Raw genomic sequence first — 22,894 nt, forward strand, 5'->3', positions numbered from 1 at the left:
AGTATGCAGCTGGAAATGTACGTAACCTAGGACGAAGAATACCGACAACCACCGAAACATCTATTCTATGCGACAACATGGGTACGCCTGACGGATCCATTTGGAACCAAACTTTTCTTGTCGACTCTCTCCAGCAGATGGACCGGCGACCACAGAGAGACAGCAAGACATACGCTCGTAAATATGTAAATTGCAATTTGTTTTCGAATAAGCGGTTGTTCATATTCAAAGTATTAGCAATTTCTATGAGTGTAGTTATCAGCTATGAGTTTCCCGCTCTTGAGCGGTCCCCACCCCCTTTCCTTTATCTACCTAGATGTCATATCGGTTTCGTCCACTAGGGACTTTTTATTTGTATCATGTAGTAACCCATGTATGAACTAATTGTGTGTGTGTGTGATTCAGTGATTTATTTATTTACTAATTAACTTAATCATTGAACCAATTTGTATATCGCTGATTCATGATTTAAGCTAGGGTTCGTGCAGATATTCAAGGGTTTGCGACATTCAGTAATGAGACTGACGAGGTAATAATAATACATTAATACAAGACTGAACTCGATATTTTCATATCCTATCGGAAGAGTTATATTCGGGAATTGAAACTATAAACATTCCCGTGGTGCCCCGACTTCCAAGTTAATTCAAGTTACATGATTTGTTTAAAATCGTGGAATTAAATTACTCAGAGAACTGATTTGATAAGATAGTCAATGACATGACATAATGATGCTCCCGTGCGAGGAATCTAAGATAGAAGGAAGAATTTATTTTGATACAGCCTATATAAAATTGGAAAGCAGATTGCATTACGCACAAATTGTAGACAGGATTTGTTGACGTGTGTTGCCATTTGAACAATACAAGGAGGTTCCCTCCGTCTTGTTTCTCTGACATATTCAGTGTAGGGTTAAGATTACATTTCTAGTGCTAATTATAGAAATCTGACAAACAGACTCGTTGGGCCAAAGTGCTATTTCTGTCTCTCGTGTTCAGAAGCGGGTAGACTCGTCATTATTAATTTCAAGAGCGAGGACATAAGGCCAGCCGATTGAAATTTGAGGTCATATTACCGTGACGAAGCGATAATTCTCTGTCCCTCACGTTTTCAGTAGTGTGAGGAGACCACGGTGTATTTTGTTGTTTTCCGCGTATTCCGGTTAAACCATTGCAAAAATAGCGCCGTAAATGGTTTGAACGGAAGACATTATTAGTAAAACTATTCCCTTGTTTAAGAGGATCCTACGTTATGCTTGAAAGTGTACAAAGTAGGATTAGCTTGCACGAGATGCTACAGCTAACAAAGGGAGAGGAACCATTTTGTTTTTGCTGTGTCACGTTGAAATTCCTCTGTCTTGGGCGACGGAAGTCCCGCCCTTTGTACTTCTGTTTTATTTCAGCTTTCTGCAATCAGTGACCCCTGGGGGTGAAGAAACGCCAGAATTTGTAAAAAATTATTATTTGTGACATCCAACATGTATCACGTTTATATCAAGTGGTTACTTATGATATCCAGCCAATCTCAACGGATTGGATATCGTCTCATTTCAGTTAACTAAGAGGTAAAATTGCCAGACTTACCTTTTTCAAATTGACATTTTAAATGATATCCAAAATGATTGGTTTCTACAAATGAGACAATTTTAACTTTTCCACATTAACCTTGATACAGCTACACTTTCAGGTTAATTAAAGTTTAATTCCCCAATAGCCTATACAAGTTTGATTTATCATTAACATTGATTAATCAGTAAAATTTGTTTTTGCTAAGCTTGGAAGTCCCACCTTCGCGGGAATCCCATGTGGCTTCGGCCTTAGGGATATATGAACCGGGTGGTGAATGTACCCTAACATTTAAACTACTGGTTACACTTATGATAACCCAGCCAATCTCAAATGATTGGATATCATGGTCTCATTCAATTTAATAAATTAAATTGTCAAACATACCTTTTCAGGTTCTTCCAATTAAATGAGAAATTTTAAACTTTCCCATATTAACCCAGACCAGGTATCCCAAACTGGGGTACACGCAATGCCGTCAGCCAAATAAAAATATGATTCACATTTAACAAAAAAAAATCTCTACACATTTTCAAAGTCCATTTATATCTTCCAATGGGGTCATACATTTGAGTGAGTTTGTCGCCTGAGTAGCCTCATTTCACTGCCAAAAAGAAAAATAAACCATCTAGTGTTCAGCGAAATAACTAACATCCAATCACATAAACCGTTACTATCTCAGGAGAATTCTACTAATGCTCATGTTGGTATCTGGACTGATGGCGCAAAAGCCATGAGAGGGAGAGATAGTGGAGTGGTAATGCGCGTGCAAGCAGTTGCTCCCGACGCCACTTGGGTACACTGCAGCATCCACCGAGAGGCTCTCGCTGCCAAGGGACAGCTTGAAAGACGTTTTGAACACTAACAAAGTTAACTATTTTCACTGTAAAGCAAGGCCCCTGAACTCTCGTGTATTTTCTGCATTATGCAATGATATGGGCAGCGACCATGTAACGCTTTTACAACATACAGAAGTGCGCTGGCTATCAAGGGGCAAAGTATTGACACGTTTTTTTATTTTTATTGAGAGACGACCTTAAAGTTTTCTTTACAGAACATCATTTTCAGAACGAGTTTCTCACACGACTGGCCTATCTGGGTGATGTTTTTTCTCGCCTGAATGATCTGAATCTAGGATTACAGGGACTCTCCGCAACTAAATTCAATGTGCGGGAGAAAATTGAGGCTATGATTAAGAAGATGGAGCTCTTCACTGTCTGCATTAAAAAGGACAACACAGAGGTCTTTCCATCATTGTATGATTTTTTGTGTGCAAATGAACTCAAGCTTACAGGCAATGTCAAATGTGATATAGTGAAGCACCTGAGTGAGCTGGGTGCGCAATTACGCAGGTACTTTCCCGAAACAGACGACACAAACAACTGGATTCATTATCTCTTTCATGCCCTGCCTAATGTCCACTTACCAATATTTGAACAAGAGAGCCTCATCGAAATTGCGACAAGAGGTTCTGTGAAAATTGTATTTAATCAAAAGCCACTGCCAGATTTCTGGATATGGCTGCGCTCAGAGTATCCTGCCTTGGCAAATCGCGTTGTTAAGACACTGATGCCCTTTGCAACCACGTACCTATGTGAGAGTGGATTCTCGGCCCTCACTAGCGTGACAACTAAATACAGGCACAGACTGTGTGGAAAATGATTTAAGACAGACTCTCTCCAATATAACCCAACAGTGCAGAGGTATGTGCATCCTTTCAAGCACACCCTTCTCATTAACCTGTGGTGAGTTCACAATTTTTGATTAACAAATTAGGTTTTATATGTAAGATGGCTAAATAAAGAACAAAATTATTGATTATTATTTGTGAGCCGGTCCTATAAGAGCTCTTTATCACTTCCCACGAGCCGGGTTGTGACAAAAACTCCCACTCATTCTTATGTTTAATAAATGTATCATATACTGTGTGTGGCAGGCTTACAATGATGGCAAAAACAATATTTGAGTGCGCTCTGACCCTGGTGCTAGATGGGGTACGCAGCTGGAGGTTGAATGTTTGAAGGGGTACGGGACTATAATAGTTTGGGAACCACTGGACTAGAGTAATGATGTGTATCATGAGCAATTGGTGCATATCAGTTGAGGTTATTCAGTAGCACTTGGAAGCGAAACATCGTTGCCAGCTATTCACATTGGAGAGTTACAATGTTGTCATCACTAGTCAGCCAACTACCTATAATAGGAAACAGCTGTATCAATAAGCCACGTATAATCACACGACTCGAGTCACGACCCCACAATAGTTCAAATTACAATAAACATAACATTTATTAACATTCAGTAGAACTGTAAAAAGACATATCATTTCAGCTTTGGGAAACAAGTGCTTTCATAAATGCATGAAGCGGGCCTCGTTTCACAGGAGCATTGTAAAATAAGCTTTCGCTCAATGAACCAGCCGTAACTTATTTTGTTTATTTACATATCGAATTTGATTGTCCAACATCAGTTATTATAGTTTGTTCATGTTGTGGCCACCTAGAGTGTCCTCTTTCCACTGCTGTAGTGCTGAATCACAACGGGAATGGGGAGTGGGACCGGCCGGCCCGGTCATGGCTAGAAGGGATCCAGCCAGAGAGGAAAAGGAAGAGGCAGGCCCAATTCGGCAAACAATCTGTCTCCCTCCAGCAGGTGGAGTTTTTGCTTGGAGGTCTATGAATGTCGAATTTGGTCAACAATAAAATAAAATAAAAAGGCTGGCTAATTTGCTACTTGAGGTTTATTGGATCTAATAAAAGTTTCATAATGCTTAAGTTGTTACGAGTGTACTGATATAAGTAGGACACGTGAAATCCCAGCAACTTTGAAAATAAAACTTTATATCGGAGTTGTCTCGAGATGGCTATTGATAGGAATGGATTTCTGAACTTTAAATGTTATTAATCATTAGTTGTAATAGAGACCTGAGGGGTGCCGTAGCCGAGGGGGTTAATGGTTATCTGTAGGAGGAAGGTATATGGTGGGTGCAACTAAGCTTGAAATGTACTGAGTGTAGGGAAAGCGATCACATGTGGCAGGCATTGATGAGGGGAAAGAGCCATGGATTCATGATGAAGCGGGTTGAGGACAGGTCAGGTCACGTTAAGGGAGAAGAAAAGTGTATTACCGTATCACTTAGTTTCCTGCCTAGCAATAAAGATACAATGTTTAGCGAGAAGGAGGAGACTCCACCCAAAGTGGGTTACATATACAACAACTATTCTAACCATGTCTTTGTCTAATGCAGTTGTATTGACCCTCTGGGAAAAATAAACCTGGTTTGAGCTTAGAATTAGAACCTAACACTACGCATATTCATTGCATGACGCTAGCGGAATAGCTTCTCTCTACATTGAATACAGGCAGTTGAAGTCAACCCTTATCAAATATTCAAAAAATAATTACAATAGTGAGATGTATCCACCAATCCAAAGAAAGGAAAGGTGGGAGCTAGACAGCCCTCTGTGCCGCTTTGTGGACAATGACTCCCATTGTTAGGGCGCAGAGACAAGTATATTGTCAGTGTGTGCATAATCTTTTATCCATCTTTTGTCAAACTAACATCAAAAGTTGCATTTTGCATTTTTTTGCTAACCCTAACCTAATTATCCTAACCTACTAGGAAAAGTCAAATTTGACAAAAGCTGGATCCCTTCTAACCATGACTGGCTAGACAGCTATGTAGACAGCCATGTTTTGTTATTTATTGGCCTAATTAAAATGTTCATGCCTAGGCTAAATTACATTAGAGGGACCAAGGTTGTATTTGAAAACAGCTGTGTTTTGTTATTTATTAACACATTTCATACATATAGTCTATAGGACAGGTCGTCCGCAAATTACATTATACAAATATTATATTTTGAAGTTGTTTTATTACCATGCAGGCGACTTATTCTAGGCTAAAAGTTTATTTCTTTTTTTAAATTATATTAATTTAAGATTTATAGCAGGGATGAAGACACAACAGGCAATGTTTTGCTTTTCAATAAAACCTGTCATGCTGGTATAAGAACATCGTTTTACTTTATTTTATTAGAACTTTACAGGCTAATTTCTATTCTGATAAGATAAATGACAATCTAAAATGTGATTTTGAGCAGTGGGTGGACGCCCTAATGCGGTACACACCCAACGCATTTGGTTGTCCGGTAAATTAAAATCTTGCCGGTCACGTTGTCCGGCGCCAGATTTTGCTAACGGAAACCCTGATGTGGATATCTTTGGTTTGTCACTTTGATATTGATAGGCTGGGCTAAGACGTTAAGTCAATGAGTCAAATATGTATATATTTTTTTTTTTACTGTGCTCTGAACAGAAATTATAAGTAATGTCATACAATGTGTGACACTGATCACCATCAATTGAGCTATTCACTTAACCAATACACTTGAAAACGGCACAAAAGCATTAAGCAATACTTTTTGTAATGATAGCCCCAGGTCTCCTAAATACGATGTATAATTGATAGTTCATATGACATATTTGTAAGGGAAATAATGTCAAGGTTAGACTTCATTTTTCCATTATTGTTATCATGAAATAGTCTACCATCCAAAAGATGGTCATGTTAAACTACAGACTATTTCCTGCTTTTATATAGGGCACTGTCATTAAAGCTCACTCTCTCTTTCTTCCCCATTTCAGTTCAATCCAAATAACCCCAAAATATGGGGAGTGACTGCCCCACTCCTTCAGCAGAAAAAAAGAATACTGCAGCCTGTGACGATACCACTGCACTGTTGGCCTATCGCTTTTGTGATAATCTCAGGAATAAAACCGTTCTAGGGGGCCTTACCTTCTGCAGTGCCTCCTGCTGCTCAGGGGTGAGAGGCGGCAGGCCGAGCTTTGAGGCGGTGCTCTGTCCATTCTCCATCATCAGAGCCTCGCCTCCCTGCAGGCACACAAGTGTAAGGTTATGATGACAGGGAGGAAACACCCAAATCAAATCCCTGCAAATCTCTACTCAGAAAAGACAAGACCAAGATGGTTGAACTAACATGTACAAACAAGCTAACTATGTATAGCCAACCCCTACCCCCAAACTCAAATATGATCCGAGACTCCAAGTAGAAGGCTCAATAATGAATGCAGTTAACTTACAAGTTCTAATTATATCCACTATCTCCTACTGTGCTGGGTTTGTAACAATAGAATGCAAATTAAGCCTTTTGCACCATTTAGCCTACATGACCTAGGTTTGAGAGACAAGTAGCCGTTTCTCAAATATGCAGGTACGATTGAGAAGATGCGCCTATTTTGAGCTTGCTCTGAAACAAACCGTGCTCATCATTACACTGTTGTGGTAAAATGACACACGGGAACAGTAACATATTTGATATACAAAAATATAGACAATTTAAATAAACCTGCACTGTGGTTTTCTAACGGTATAAATTCAGACTAAAATATTACACATTTTTGGGTCAGACATTTAGTGTAGTCTAAGAATAACAGGATTAAAGAAAACATGATGTTAACAAAATATAACAATGTCTTCCAAAAGAAGCGTGGCCACTTCTTTCAATATCCTATGTGGGGGACTGAGTGCCATCATAATTCTACAGTGAGAGCCATGAATTTGGGTCCCCCTATTGACGACTACACAGAAGAAAAACTACCTTGGCATTTATGAACTCCAGTGATGAACCAAAATGAGCAGTGAGACGATGCACACTCGACGTCCCAACTGACACTCAATATTCCAAAATTCAAAAGCCATTTGGGAGCATCGTCTCTCGCAACCTGCCTTGTGCATGACTCACTCGCTACGAAACACGGGCACTGGAGGAGACAGACGCATAATCTGACAGACAGTGAGCAAGTTGTAAAAACAAAAAGACATCTCTAATTCAGCGCAAAATATGTGCAAGTACAGCGCATTGGGAAAGTATTCAGACCCCTTGACTTTATCCACATTTTGTTAAGTTACAGCCTTATTCTAAAATTGATTAAATATTATTCCTTTTTTAATCAAATATAAAACACAATACCCCATAATGAATTGTCTACGGACAATTCCTTCGACCTCATGGCTTGGTTTTTGCTCTGACATGCACTGTCAACTGAAGGACCTTATATAGACAGGTGTGTGCCTTTCCAAATCATGTTCAAATAATTGAATTTAGCACAGGTGGACTCCAATCAAGTTGTTGAAACATCAAGGATGATCAAGAAATGTATTACAAATAAAAAACAGAAATATCTTATTTACATAACTATTCAGACCCTTTGCTATGAGACCCGAAATTGAGCTCAGGTGCATCCTGTTTCCATTCATTATCCTTGAGATGTTTCTACAACTTGATTGGAGTCCACCTGTGGTAAATTCAATTGATTGGACATGATTTGGAAAGGCACACACCTGTCGATATAAGGTCCCACAGTTGACAGTGCACGTCAGAGCAAAAACCAAGCCAAGTGGTCGAAGGAATTGTCCGTAGAGCTCATAGACAGGATTGTGTTGAGGCACAGATCTGAGGAAGGGTACCAAAACATTCCTGCAGCATTTAAAGTCCCCAAGAACACAGTGGCCTCCATCATTCTTAGAAGGAAGAAGTTTGGAACCACCAAGACTCTTCCTTGAGCTGGCTACCCGGCCAAACTGAGCAAATGGGGGAGAAGGGTCTTGGTCAGGGAGGTGACCAAGAACCCGATAGTCACTCTGACAGAGCTCCAGAAGTCGTCTATGGGGATGGGAGACCCTTCCAGAAGGAAAACCATCTCTGCAGCACTCCACCAATCAGAGTGGCCAGATGGAAGCCACTCCTTAGTAAAAGGCACATGAAAGCCCGCTTGAAGTTTGCCAAAAGGCACCTAAAGACTCTCAGACCATGAGAAACAAGGTTCTCTGGTCTGATGAAACCAAGAATATACTCTTGACGCCAAGCGTCACATTTGTAGGGAAGCTGGCACCATCCATACGGTGAAGCATGGTGGTGGCATCATCATGCTGTGGGGCTGTTTTTCAGTGGCAGGAACTGGGAGACTAGTCAGGATCGAGGGAAAGATGAACGGAGCAAAGTACAGAGAGATCCTTGATGAAAACCTGCTCCAGAGCGCTCAGGACCTCAGACTGGGGCGAAGGTTCACCTTCCAACAGGACAACGACCCTAAGCACACAGGCAACACAACGCAGGAGTGGCTTCGGGACAAGTCTCTGAATGTCCTTGAGTGGCCCAGCCAGAGCCCGGACTTGAACCCGATCGAACATCTCTGGAGAGATCTGAAAATAGCTGTGCAGCAATGCTCCCCATCCAACCTGACAGTGCTTGAGAGGATCTGCAGAGAAGAATTGGAAAAACCCTATTGTGTGTAGATTGATGAGGGGGAAAAAGTGATTTAATACATTTTAGAATAAGGCTGTAACATAAAATGTGGAAAAAGTCAAGGGGTCTGAACTTCCCGAATACACTATTTCGGTCGCCAGTGATTTCATCAGCTGATTTAATTTGCTGTAGCCTGCTTGCCGCTAGCTTGCTTCACTGACAAACACAGGGATGTAATGTTAGCTAGCTAGCTAAGGTTTGGGCACTGCACTGACAAAAAGCGCGTAGCTTATCACTTATTTACGACAGCAAGGCTCCACAGTCTGCCAACATTTTACTCATATGCGCCTAAATATTTAGCTGTGCGATCTGGAAGTTTTATTAAGAAGAACCATTGCGCCTAGAATTTTGGGTAATTCTATCTTTAATACTTCAAAAATGTTTCATTGTGCTACTATATTTCTTTGTGTGTGCCTACAACTTAGGCGCACACGTGCTCCTTGTGAAAAAGGTAATAGAGCCCTGGATAGTTTGACAGCTTGATGAAGTTGTAGTAGACATGTTCCCAGCAGTCAGTCCATACTTCAGCATGTTTCCAAAGCACCAATCACTACTTTGTAATATTGGGTCAGCTAAAACAATGGTTCCCAACCAGGCGTATTATGACCCCTTGGGGGTACCTGGCCTATCAACAGGGTGTACTTGAGAAGACTCATGAGACCATAGGTCTACTTGTAAAATGCACATGGAGTACATCCTGGGGGACTCAGGGCAGAGCAATTAATTTGGTGGTGCAGTAAACGAAAAAGGTTGAGAACCACTGAGTTAAAAGCACAGCATCAGACTCGATAAGGGCAGAGCAGGTTGTTCGCTTCTGTCGCTTGCCTTTCTCTGCCATTTTTCCAACTTAATGATTTACGGAGCGCTCTATAGCCGTGGCAAATAATTTATCATTTCTACCCTGCTCGAGTTACCCCAGTCAACTGCAAGTGCTGTTATTGTGAAGCAACAGAGGCTCAGCCGCGAAGTGGTAGGCCACACAAGCACACAGAACGGGAGCACCGGGTGCTAATGTGTGTAAAAATCGTCTGTCCTCGGTTGCAACGCTCACTACCAAGTTCCAAACTGCCTATGGAAGCAACGTCAGCACAAGAACTGTTTGTCGGGAGCTTCATGAAATGGGTTTCGACGGCCGAGCAGCCACACACAAGTCTAAGATCACCATGAACAATGCCAAGCGTCGGATGGACTCTGAAGCAGTGGAAACACGTTCTCTGTAGTGATGAATCACGCTTCACCATATGACAGTCCAACGGACAAATCTGGGTTTGGCAGATACCAGGATAACGCTACTTTCCCCAATCCATCGTGCCAACTGTAAAGTTTGGTGGAGAAGATATAATGGTCTGGGGCTGTTTTTCATGGTTCAGGCTAGGCCCCTTAGTTCCAGTGAAGAAAATCTTACACTACAGCATAAAGTGACATTCTAGACGATTCTGTGCTTCCAACATTGTGGCAACCGTTTGGGGAAGGCCCTTTCTTGTTTCAGCATGACAATGCCCCAGTGCACAAAGCAAGGTCCATACAGAAATGATATGTCCATATCGGTGTAGAAGAACTTGACTGGCCTGCACAGAGCTCTGACCTCAACTCCATCGAACACCTTTGGGATGAATTGGAAAACTGACTCTGAGCCAGGCCTAATTGCCCAACATCACTGCCTGACCTCACTAATACTCTTGTAGCTGAGTGGAAGAAAATCCCTGCAGCAATGTGCCAACATCTAGCCAAAAACCTTCCCAGAAGAGTGGAGGCTGTTACAGCAGCAAAGGGGGACCTGCTCCATACAGGCTTCCGACAGACAGTGGCAAGTCAAATTCAGGGACTTAAGTACTTTTTCAATATTAATTTAATAACCATCCATTTGTAATAGTTCCTATTATGTAATTGTTTCTAGTCGCCAACAGACAGCAGTATATCGCCATAACTTCAAGAAAAAAAAGAAAAAAAACGGACTTACTATTCATCACTACCTTACAAGTTCTCCTCAATAATACGTGTTTCACTCTTTATTTACTGCATACGTGAGCGGTAAGTCAGGACTGATGATGTTGACTGGTTTCCTTAAACGAACTGCAACTCAGTAAAATCTTTGAAATTGTTGCAGGTTGCGTTCATATTTTTGTTCCATGTACATAATATCAAATTGTCTTTATATTTAAATTGACTTCATACCGTATTTCACAAAATGTTTCATGCCTCTGGCTGTCCCAACACAATGACATAAAAAACAATTCTGACAGTTTAAACTTAGGTGACTAAAATGTGGTATTCTAACCCAGTTGAAGAGAAAAAAAACTGTGTTTGATAATGAATCATTCACTATTCCACTCGTTCGCAGAGGTTGGCGCAATTAGAACTCAGATCAAGAAGACTTCTGAGCATTGATCAAACGCTTGGAATGCAATAATAAGTGGGTAAACAATAATTAACTAAATAAAACGGTGCGTAAACAGCGTTTAAGTGTGTTTACCCTCCAATACCTCCCTGGTAGGGTCTGGCAAAACCCATTCATAAACATCAATATCCTGCTAGGACGGACACACACACACACACACACACACACACACACACACACACACACACACACACACACATATATATATATTTTTCTTTAAATAATTTTTTTGAGGCCTAAAGGGGCCCTAAAATTCCAAATAGAATAGCTAAAGTATCCATAGTATGACCACCATAAAACAATTCCATGTTTGCTTAGCAAAACACCTCCCTCCCCCAACATCTTAACCTTAGCGTTCAGAAAGTTGCAGTTTTTAACACCCGTAAGTTCCATTTCCTGTAATCAACAACTAAAAAAATACCCTTTAAGGTTGTGTTGCCTGGCTTTAAATAATAACAAATGAAAAAAAATAATAATAATTATACAGAACCAGTCAAAACTTTGTACACACCTTCTCATTCAAGGGTTTTTCTTTATTTTTTAATATTTTCTGCATTTTAGAATAATAGTGAAGATATCAAAATGATGAAATAACATATGGAATCATGTAGTAACCCAAAAAATTGTTAAACAAATCAAAAAATATTTTAGATTCTTCAAAGTAGCCACCCTTTGCCTTGATGACAGCTTTGCACACTTGGCATGCTCTCAACCAGCTTCACCTGCAATATTTTTCCAACAGTCTTGAAGGAGTTCCCATATATGCTGAGGTCATTTTCCTATTGTAAAACAAATGATAGTCCCACTAAGCGCAAACCAGATGGGACGGCGTATCGCTGCAGAATGCTGTGGTAGCCATGCTGGTTAAGTGTGCCTTGAATTCTAAATAAATCCGACAGCGTCACCAGCAAAGCACCCCCACACTATCACGGTGGGAACCACATATGCAGAGATCATCCAATCACCTACTCTGCGTCTCACAAAGAAGGCAGTTGGAACCAAAAATCGCAAATTTGGACTCATCAGATCAAAGGACAGATTTCGACCGGTTTAATGTCCATTGCTCGTGTTTCCTGGCCCATGCAAGTCCCTTCTTATTATTGGTGTCCTTTAGTATTGGTTTCTTTGTAGCAATTCGACCATGAAGGCCTGATTCACGCAGTCTCCTCTGAATAGTTGATGTGAGATGTGTCTGTTACTTGAACTCTGTGAAGCATTTATTTGGGCTGCAATTTCTGAGGCTGGTAAATCTAATGAACATATACTCTGCAGCAGACGTAACTCTGGGCCTTCCTTTCTTGTGGTGGTCCTCATGAGAGCCAGTTTCATCATAGCTCTTGTTGGTTTTTGCAACTGCAGTTGTATAAACTTTCAAAGTTCTTGAAATGTTCCGCATTGACTGACCTTCATGCCTTAAAGTAATGATGGACTATAATTTCTCTTTGCTTATTTGAGCTGTTATTGCCATAATATGGACTTGGGCCTTTTACCAAATAGGGCTGTCTTCAGTATACCACCCCTACCATGTGACAACACAACTGATTGGTTCAAACACATTAAGAAATAAATTCCACAAATTAACTTTCAACAAGGCACACCTGTTAATTTAAATGCATTCCAGGTGACTACCTCATGAAGCTGGTTGAGAGAATGCCAAGTGTGTGCCAAGCTGTCATCGAGGCAAAGGGTGGCTACTTTGAAGAATCTCAAATATAAAATATATTTTTTATTTGTTTAACCTGTTAGGGCTAGGGGGCAGTATTGACACGGCTGGATAAAAAACGTACCCGATTTAATCTGGTTACTACTCCTGCCCAGTAACTAGAATATGCATATAATTATTGGCTTTGGATAGAAATCACCCTAAAGTTTCTAAAACTGTTTGAATGGTGTCTGTGATTATAACAACTCAAATGGCAGGTCAAAACCTGAGAAGATTCTGTACAGGAAGTACCCTGTCTGACCATTTATTGGCCTTCTTTCCCATCTCTATCCAAAACAAAGGATCTCTGCTGTTACGTGACACTTCCTACGGCTCACATGGTCTCTCAGAAGGCGGCAAAAAGCTGAATCGTGGCTTTGCAGGCTCTGGCTGAAAAAAAGTAGCGCGTTTGGGTAGTGGCTGGTTACAGTACTGTGAGACTCAGGCGCGTGCCCGCGTCGACCGAATGCTTTGTTTTCTTTCCTCTGTTTACCTAAACGCAGATTCCCGGTCGGAATATTATCGCTTTTTTACGAGAAAAATTGCATAAAAAATGATTTTAAACAGCGGTTGACATGCTTCGAAGTACGGTAATGGAATATTTAGACATTTTTTGTCACGAATTGCGCCATGCTCGTAACCCTGATTTACCATTTCGGATAGCGTCTGGAACGCACGAACAAAACGCCGCTATTTGGATATAACGATGGATTATTTTGGACCAAACCAACATTTGTTATTGAAGTAGCAGTCCTGGGAGTGCATTCTGACGAAGACAACAAAGGTAATCAAACTTTTGTAATAGTAAATCGGAGTTTGGTCAGGGCTAAACTTGGTCGGTGTCTAAATGGCTAGCCGTGATGGCTGGGCTATCTACTGAGAATATTGCAAAATGTGCATTCACCAAAAAGCTATTTTAAAATCGGACACCTCGATTGCACAAAGGAGTTCTGTATCTATAATTCTTAAAATAATTGTTATGTTTTTTGTGAACGTTTATCGTGAGTAATTTAGTAAATTGTTAGTAAATTCCCCGGAAGTTTGCGGGGGGTATGCTAGTTCTGAACGTCACATGCTAATGTAAAAAGCTGGTTTTTGATATAAATATGAACTTGATTGAACAAAACATGTATGTATTGTATAACATAATGTCCTAGGTGTGTCATCTGATGAAGATCATCAAAAGTTAGTGCTGCATTTAGCTGTCTTCTGGGTTTTTGTGACATTATATGCTAGCTTGAAAAATGGGTGTCTGATTATTTCTGGCTGGGTACTCTGCTGACATAATCTAATGTTTTGCTTTCGTTGTAAAGCCTTTTTGAAATCGGACAGTGTGGTTAGATTAACGAGAGTCTTGTCTTTAAAATGCTGTAAAATAGTCATATGTTTGAGAAATTGAAGTAATAGCATTTCTAAGGTATTTGAAAATCGCGCCACGGGATTCAACTGGCTGTTGCGTAGGTGGGACGAATTCGTCCCGCCTAGCCCAGAGAGGTTAACACATTTTTTGGGTTACTACATGATTCCACATGTGTTATTTCATAGTGTTGATGTCTTCACTATTATTCTACAATGTAGATAACAGTACAAATAAAGAATGGGTAGGTGTGTCCAAACTTTTGACTGGTAATGTATATATATATATATATAGTGGCGCAGCCCGTCCACAAGGTGGAGCAGAGTTAAGGGTTAGTCGAATTGACAAGAAAGGTTACTGAAGTGTGACTTTGTCCTCCTGTTTCTTGGCCAGTTATATGGTTTTGTTCACATGCTAGGTTGTTTTTCAATGTTAGTTTGAGATTGATGCAATTGTCTGCTGCTAGGAAGACAACGCAATACGAGATTATTTTAATCACAGACAAGTGAGTGCCCAAGTTACCACCGTAATGACCCTACCCTTAAAGGGCCAGCTGAACATTTTTGTCACACCTATTGATTTGCTTGATTGCGCATGAATCACTCCCAAAAACCTTTATTCATGAACTCTGTCATTGTTCTCCTAGTTGTATTTGTGTGCTCATTTCTACTTAGGAGCACATCATGTCCTCCTTGTAAAAAATGGAAGCGCAGACAGAGCTCTGAACTATAAAAATAAATACGCCGTATCACTCAGCATTTTGTGGCAGGCCAGGCACTTTGTTGATTCCTGATGTTCAGTTGTAGAACTTATTCCGTTTTTATTATTGGATCTAAACGAGTTATTTTAACATACATTGGTTAAAAGACGCAGGTCACAAATTAAACAATATACCCCACTACTTCTTATTAGTAATACATTTATTGTTTTTGAAGAATTTGAAAGGATGCTCATGTTTTTTTGTGATTTTTGGTTTAATTATGGAGCAAATAATATTTGGCTGGTAAAAAGTGACTGGTAGATTTTTTTAATCTACCTGCCACAGTGGCTGGTGGACCAAAAAGTTATTTTCCCGGCCCTGGGTGTCACCATGGAAGGCAAAAACTCGATCCAAATGGTGACTTTATACAGCTCGTTTAAAGGCTGTAGTAGAAAACTAATTATTAATCAACAACATCATAGTTTCTCCACAATACTAACCTAATTGACTGTGAAAAGGAGTTGCCAGTACATAATTAAAATATTCCAAAACATGCATCCTGTTTGCAACAAGGCACAGGAGTAATACTGCAAAAAACTTGGCAACGCAATTAACTTTTTGTCCTGAATACAAAGTGTTTTGTTTGGGGCAAATCCAATACAACACATTACGGAGTACCACTACCCATATTTTAATGCACATTGATGGCTGCATTCTGTTATGGGTATGCTTGTAATCGTTAAATACTAGGGAGTTTTTGAAGGTAAAAAGAAACGGAATGGAGCTAAGCACAGGCAAAGTCCTAGAGGAAAACCTGGGAGACAAATGTACCTTTCAGCAAGACAAAAAACGAAAACACAATGCCAAATCAACACTGGAGTTGCTTAACAAGAAGACAGTGAATGTTCCTGAGTGGCAGAGTTAAAGTTTTTACTTAAATCTACTTGAAAGTCAAGGGCAAGACCTGAAAATGGTTGTCTATCAATGATCAAGAACCAATTTGACAGAGCTTAAAGATTTTGAAATAGAATAATGGGCAAATGTTGCAAAATCTAGGTGTGGAAAGCGCTTAAGAGACTTACCCAGAAAGACTCACAGCTATAATTGCTGCCAAAGGTGCTTCTAGACAGTATTGACTCAGGGATGTGAATACTTATGTAAATGATACATTTCTGTATTTAATACTAAAAACATGTTTTCACTTTGTCATTATGGGGTATTGCATGCAGATGGGTGAGAAAAAAAAAGTTATCATTTTCAATTCAGGCTGTAACAAAATGTGGAATAAATCAAGGGGTATGAATACTTTCTGAATGCACTTTATCTTACGCTACTTTCCATGAGGTGGACAGTATGTGTTACTACATTACGCATGCTGACATCTTGAACATATCGAATTGGGGGGAATTACACATCCTTTTAACCTCAGATCGGTGATGTTAGTATAAAAGTTTATGGTCAACACAATGACAAGATCAGCTGCTAAAAACAGAAAATGTCTTTGGTTTTGTACTGTTGATTTTGTCACACACACTGGGGAACGCAGCAATCATTTTCTTTCTCAAAATGGCACAGATAATTCTGGGCGGTCTCTCTATAAAAGTCACTGACCACACACCAATACATGGATTTTAGAGTCAAACTAACACTCAAGTAACAGCCAACCCTTGTCAGTGTTAATATCCTATGCCAGGTCATGATTCGTTGAAGTCCAAAAATTGAAAAAGTGGTTTGTTTCCATTTCCTTATTGGCAGCTTCCCGAAATCAACATCCAACATTCCAAAATATAGATCGCAGCCTTCTACAAATCCTCATCTAACCAACCATATATAGATTATTCCAAGTTTCCGTGCTGTCTCTGTATAATGTTTGTTTAAACAGCGCTTACAACTAAGGTAACCACATTTAAAATACCAAAATACAGGACAACGGGATGATTTTGCAGGACAGTGTAGCTTTCATGAATAAAACATTTTGGCAGCACCAACATGATAACCTTTCCGTATCGGTAACCCCCTTGAAACAAAATGCAACAATCCAAAATGTAGCTGGCGGTCTACAAGTCCTAAACCAACGATCGATATATATATATATATATATATATATATATATATATAATATATAGATATTATTCCCAGATCGCCTGTGGTTTTTCAGTAATGTAACTTTGAACAGGACGTGCAACCTGACTTCCCCCCCCCTCTTGTTCTATTGATTTCAACATATCGATATGTGTGATTTAGGGCTGGGCGGTATACTGTATTTTATGATATACCAGTATTGATGCAGGGACCAGTTTGGGTTTTTACTTTACCTTCTATACCGGGATTTGAATGTTTGGTTTGTTAAATGTGATACGCCATGTGTAATGTACATTTTTATAGTTTACTTCCCTACTTGAGTCATCTCTCTCCGCGCCACTTTCCACACAGACCTAGCCACGCCCCGTAAATCAAGGAGCACATTTGATGTTCCTCAACCACGACACACTTGCGTTCAGTCTGTATGGTCAATGCAGCACATGCAACAATGTTGATGACAACAACGCTGTTTTCACTTTGCTTCTTAATATAAATCCACTAGCGTCCTATAATTACACTATTGGTTTGTTTCTTACATTAGCAAAACAGCTAGTTTGTCTTTTCTTAGCAAGTTGCCCTAAATCTTGTGAGACGATAATTGTTAGCCGCTAATGCTAAAAGCTAGCTAATAAATGTACTGAGTAATAGAAAATGTAGCTAGCTAATACAGCCTGATAATACTAATGATGGTGTAGACCTAAATCAGCATGTTGTTTGTGCAACAGTATCTTCTAAATCCAAGAGAAATATGCAAAGCAAGAATATGTTAGCTACATGAAGTAGCTAAGAGAAAACATGCAATGTAGCCAAAAGCTTACAAGGTCCCCTAGGAAACACTTATCAACACTTTAGTTCCTACCCTGTCACAATAACTCCTCCCTGGCATTTTAATTCGTTGTCATCTCAAACACTGTATTCTAACTATATAATTAGAATAGTCATTCTATTTCCATGATTCCAACAGTTTTGCTGTAATTCGCAAGTCAAATCGCAATTGCAACATTTGGTTAAAAACAAGTCCTACATTATTTGCCCATATCGTGCAGCCCTAAGTGGCAGTGTGGAAATGATCTCAATTGAGCAGTGATGTAAAGTAATTAAGTAAATATACTTTTTAAAAAATTGTATCTGTACTTGACTATTTTTGACAACTTTTACTTATACTTTTACTGATACCTGAAAGTACTCGTTACATTTTGAATGCTTAGCAGGACAAGAAAATTATCAAATTCACACACACTTGTCAAGAGAACATCCCGGGTCGTCTACTGCCTCTGATCTGGAGGACTCACTACACACAAATGCCTTGTTTGTAAATTGTCTTGAGTGTTGGAGTGTGCCCCTGGCTATCCGTAAAAAAAAAAATACTAAATAAGAAAATGGTGCCATCTGGTTTGCTTAATATAAGGATTTTGAAATTATTTATACTTACATTTAAATTTACTTTTGATACTTAAGTATATTTAAAACCAAATACTTTTAGACTTTTACCCAAGTAGTATTTTACTGGGTGACTTTCACTTTTACTTGGGTAATTTTCTATTAACATCTTTACTTTTACTCAAGTTTAACATGAAATGCATAAATGATAAAAGTGCTGAAATTTGTTTTGGTTGAATTGAACAGTATAAACCAATCAGAATGGAGAAAGACCCATTGAAATCACTTAGAATGTGTGTGTTGCCACCCTAGGATCACTCACTACTCATAAAGCAAATGTAGAACTTTTATTATTCAAAAACTAAAAATACCATCAAATACCGTCACACAGTCCAATTGTTTTTAATAACGTGATATAATATTTTGGCCATATATTGCCCAGCCCTAGTGTCTAGTGTGATTGAAAATAAGTGTTGAATTTCTCTTTCCGTTTTGGCAACCCCAAAATTAAAATGCATCACTCCAAAATGTAGCTGACTGTCTTCTGCAGGTTGTCCTCTAACCAGTGATGTAAAAAATATCCAGTTAATGTTTTTTTTTTAAACTCATACAACCTGATTTCTCCCCTAATCGATATCAGTGATTTATTGCCACTTGTCAAATCCACAGGGTTTTTGGTATGTGTGAAGTTAATAAGGTGCTCGTTTAAAAAAAATACAAGTAATATGATTACTATTGCTACACATGTGTAGATGGCACATTTTAAGTTTTCAATATATGGGAAACTGTTTCTGCATATTGGTTATTGATTGACACATTAAAACTGCAATTTGACATTGGGCTATTAATCATAATGTCTTGTCAACAGGAATATAAATTTCACTTCCAACATTAATTTCAAATGGTATTGTACCTAATTATGTAAAAACAGCTAAATGAGTCCAAAAACTTGGTTTGATTGATTTTTGATGATATACCAGATATCACCAAAAAGAGTTTGCCCTACGAGTAGCTAGGACAACATATTTTCACAATTTCACTCATATCATTGAAATCAATCAATCCTAGCACATTTTGCAGCTCATTCGGTAGTTTTTACCTAATAATGTAAAATCCTGTATAAAATGTAAGTACCATTTATATTTATATTCCTAAAACATACACTGATGATGATACTGTTGCTGCTTCCTGACTTTTTGATTTATGGCCGAGTGTCAAAACACCAGTTTTAGATGTCCAAATTCATAATCAATATGATGAAATAAGTTGTGATATTTTGAAGACCAATACATAAACGTTACTCCCAACGAATGTTTCACACTAAATTAGTACCTTCTAAACTGCACACACACCATTATTTACCAAGCGTTATTGATTAGCTTGTTCTACTGAAGGGCCTAAACTTAACACCCGCAACCAGCCAAATGTAGGTAGATTTTGGCAGTGGCGGGTAAGATGTCCCTTTCACCGGCCACGTTGGCAGATGTTCAGGGCACCATTTCACTCACATTTGTGAATGAAAATCGTCAAGTATGACCCCACATTTATAGTCAAATAAATGCTGCAGTTTTCAAAGTATTTCTGCCGTTCTGTTTCATAGCTGGTAAATTAATTGCACAAAGTCAGAACGATGAATCCTATATAGCCTATTCCACCTCACGCTGCAACACTGCCTGGCTGGGGGCTGTGTGCATGTAAAGAGCTGAGCGAAAGTTTCATTTTTAGAAGCGCAGCGCACAGGTATAAAAGTTGGTCTAATTTACTTGAAAAGAAAGTGTACTGAAGTGAGACTTTGTCCTTTGTTTCTTGGCTATTTACATTATTTGGTTCACAAGCAAGATCGTTTTTCTATGTTTGAGTTTCAACTGCTCGCAAAGAGAAGACAACGCAGACTCAATCTCACAGGCACAAACATGACGAGTCGCGTTACCACAAAAACATTGCACCCTTAAAGGGGAAGGCAAATTTGTCTCATATCTGTGGTGGAACAAGCTCCCTCACGACGCCAGGACAGCTGAGTCAATCACCACCTTCCGGAGACACCTGAAACCCCACCTCTTTAAGGAATACCTAGGATAGGATAAAGTAATCCTTCTAACCCCCCCTAAAGATTTAGATGCACTATTGTAAAGTGGTTGTTCCACTGGATATCATAAGGTGAATCCACCAATTTGTAAGTCGCTCTGGATAACAGCGTCTGCTAAATAACTTAAATGTAAATGTAAATATTTTGGTTAAAAGACTCAGGTCACAAAAAATGCAATTAAACAATATGCCACATTACTTCTTACTAGTTAATACATGTATTGTTTTAGAAACATTACAAAGCATGCTCATCTTTTATTGTTGGTGTAATTTGAGCAGTGAAAATATATATTTTGGCTGGTAAAAAATCTGAGTGATTGGTAGATTTTAAAATCTACCTGCCAGTGACTGGTGGACCAAAAAGTTAATTTGCCCTGTTCTACTGTAATCAATAGCGCGTGCAAATGAATCACTCTCATTGATATTGAAATCAATGGAACTGGGACAATAACCGCAGCGACGTGTACTGTTTGCACTCTTCTAACACAGCGTTTCCCAAACGCGACCCTGGGCCCACCCTGGGAGCACTACACAGCTGGTTTAAAGGACCTACTCATCATCAAGCTGATCATTTCAAATCAGCTGTGTAGTGCTAGAGGGGAAAAAAACATCTGGCGGGGAGAGGTGCCCAGGACCAAGTTTGGGAAGCTATGTTCTAACAGACAAACCTCAATGAACTTGGACACACTACATGCGTGTTGATAAACGACAACCTGTTGTAGCCATTTATCAACGTATATCTCCGTGAGAAAATTATGACCAATACGGAAAAGGAAACCGTTTTCACAGGATAATTTCAACCAATCACCACCTTACACCAGTTTCTAAATAGCGACCGCGGTTGGATTTCCTTTGAATGATAGTTTAACCCTCAAATCCATGAATTCATGAGGCCAGAGAGTTACGGGAGGAGCTACCGATTTTTTTTCCTAGCCACGGTGGTCTGAAAATGACAGCTACGTTAAGTCCCACTACAGACTGGCGCGTATGACAAAAACACTGGTACTAAACCAAAGTTATTGATCCGTTTTAAGCAATGGAATGTTGAGCTCGCTATGACTATAAACTTGATACTAACATCACCAATCGGAAGTAAAAATGTGTATTTCCTGTTCTTGTGTGTTGATAGTCTAATGTAGTAACACTTCCTGTCCACCATAGGGACATTAGCGTAATATGATGAAATATGTCAAAGTAATTCAATACATCTTTCTTCCTACTTTAACCAGGAGAAAGGCTCCTAAACACTATTTAAGCAGGCACTCTCTATTAGAGCGTCAACAGCCAGGGTATGTGTGTAGCAGGCTGAACGTTCGACCTCCCTAGCTATGACAGACCGTCGTCAGGCTTGGCTACCTGACTAACGTTAATTGACTAGTTAGGTAGCTAGTTAACTACATCCAGCCGACTTGGATAGCTAGCTAGTTGGCGCCTACCCAGTTTCGCGAGGGACTCTACTACTAGTAACTATCTGACGTTAGTTAACTACTATTATCGAAAGGTGCAAGTTCGTTGGTTAGTACCTAGCGAACGTTAGCTTCATAGTTAGCTAGGTCTTTAAATCCCGCTCTTTGCTATCTAGCTAACTAACGGTACTCAGTTCACATTTACTCAATAATAACGTTAGCAAGCTAACCAGCGGCTAGGTTTGTAGTGCCAGTAATGGCTATGCTGACTAACGAGCCAGTGTCAGGCTGGGTTAGCAAGCTAACTAGCTAGCCATCTAACGTTAGCCAACTGAATAAGGGAACAGGATGAGTGCAGGACAAGCTTGTACTGTACGCATTCAACGATGAGCTGTGCAAAATATGGTCAATAATCCCTTTTAACCATCAGAGTTTGACCATTGGTGTAAAATATAATCGAAAAACAATGCTATTCGATTTATTTACCGCAGAAACAGCCACCGCCATGAAGCACACCTTTCAGCACAGGGCGACGCCAATGAGGACTTCTTCTTCTATTATGTTTATTGGCTCCTGGCAACCAACTTCAAAGGTGCATTACCGCCGCCTACTGGACTCTAGGGATCAGGGGCCGGTTGCATCAGCTACGTGTACCCTAACCCTAACCCTCATGCTCCCATCCGGAACATGTATTTATTGTATTTCTTTTTTTTATCTTTATTTAACAAGGCAAGTCAGTTAAAAAACAAATTCTTGTTTACAATGACAGCCTACCAAAAGGCCTCCTTTTGGGATGGGGTTGGGAATAAAATATATATATATATTGGACAAAACACACATTATTTTATTTATTTTTAATGAGGGCTCCTGTGGGGACGGGGGCTGTGATTA

General features: G+C 39.6%; 1 protein-coding gene across 1 annotated transcript in view; it reads right to left on the reverse strand.

Annotated features, from left to right (window-relative positions):
- puf60a (poly-U binding splicing factor a) overlaps positions 1–22,622 on the reverse strand; it is a 115,882-nt gene extending 93,260 nt beyond the window's left edge. Inside the window, exons 1-2 of the mRNA XM_045693787.1 lie at positions 22,490–22,622; positions 6,364–6,459 (exon numbers count right to left, since the gene is read on the reverse strand). Coding sequence (XP_045549743.1) covers positions 6,364–6,459; positions 22,490–22,510 — 117 coding nt within the window. The 5' untranslated portion in view covers positions 22,511–22,622. The remainder of the gene's footprint in view (positions 1–6,363; positions 6,460–22,489) is intronic.
- Between the last annotated feature and the right edge of the window lie 272 nt (positions 22,623–22,894).

This window comes from Salmo salar, chromosome ssa14, assembly GCF_905237065.1.
Source record: "Salmo salar chromosome ssa14, Ssal_v3.1, whole genome shotgun sequence".
Lineage (NCBI taxonomy): Eukaryota > Metazoa > Chordata > Actinopteri > Salmoniformes > Salmonidae > Salmo > Salmo salar.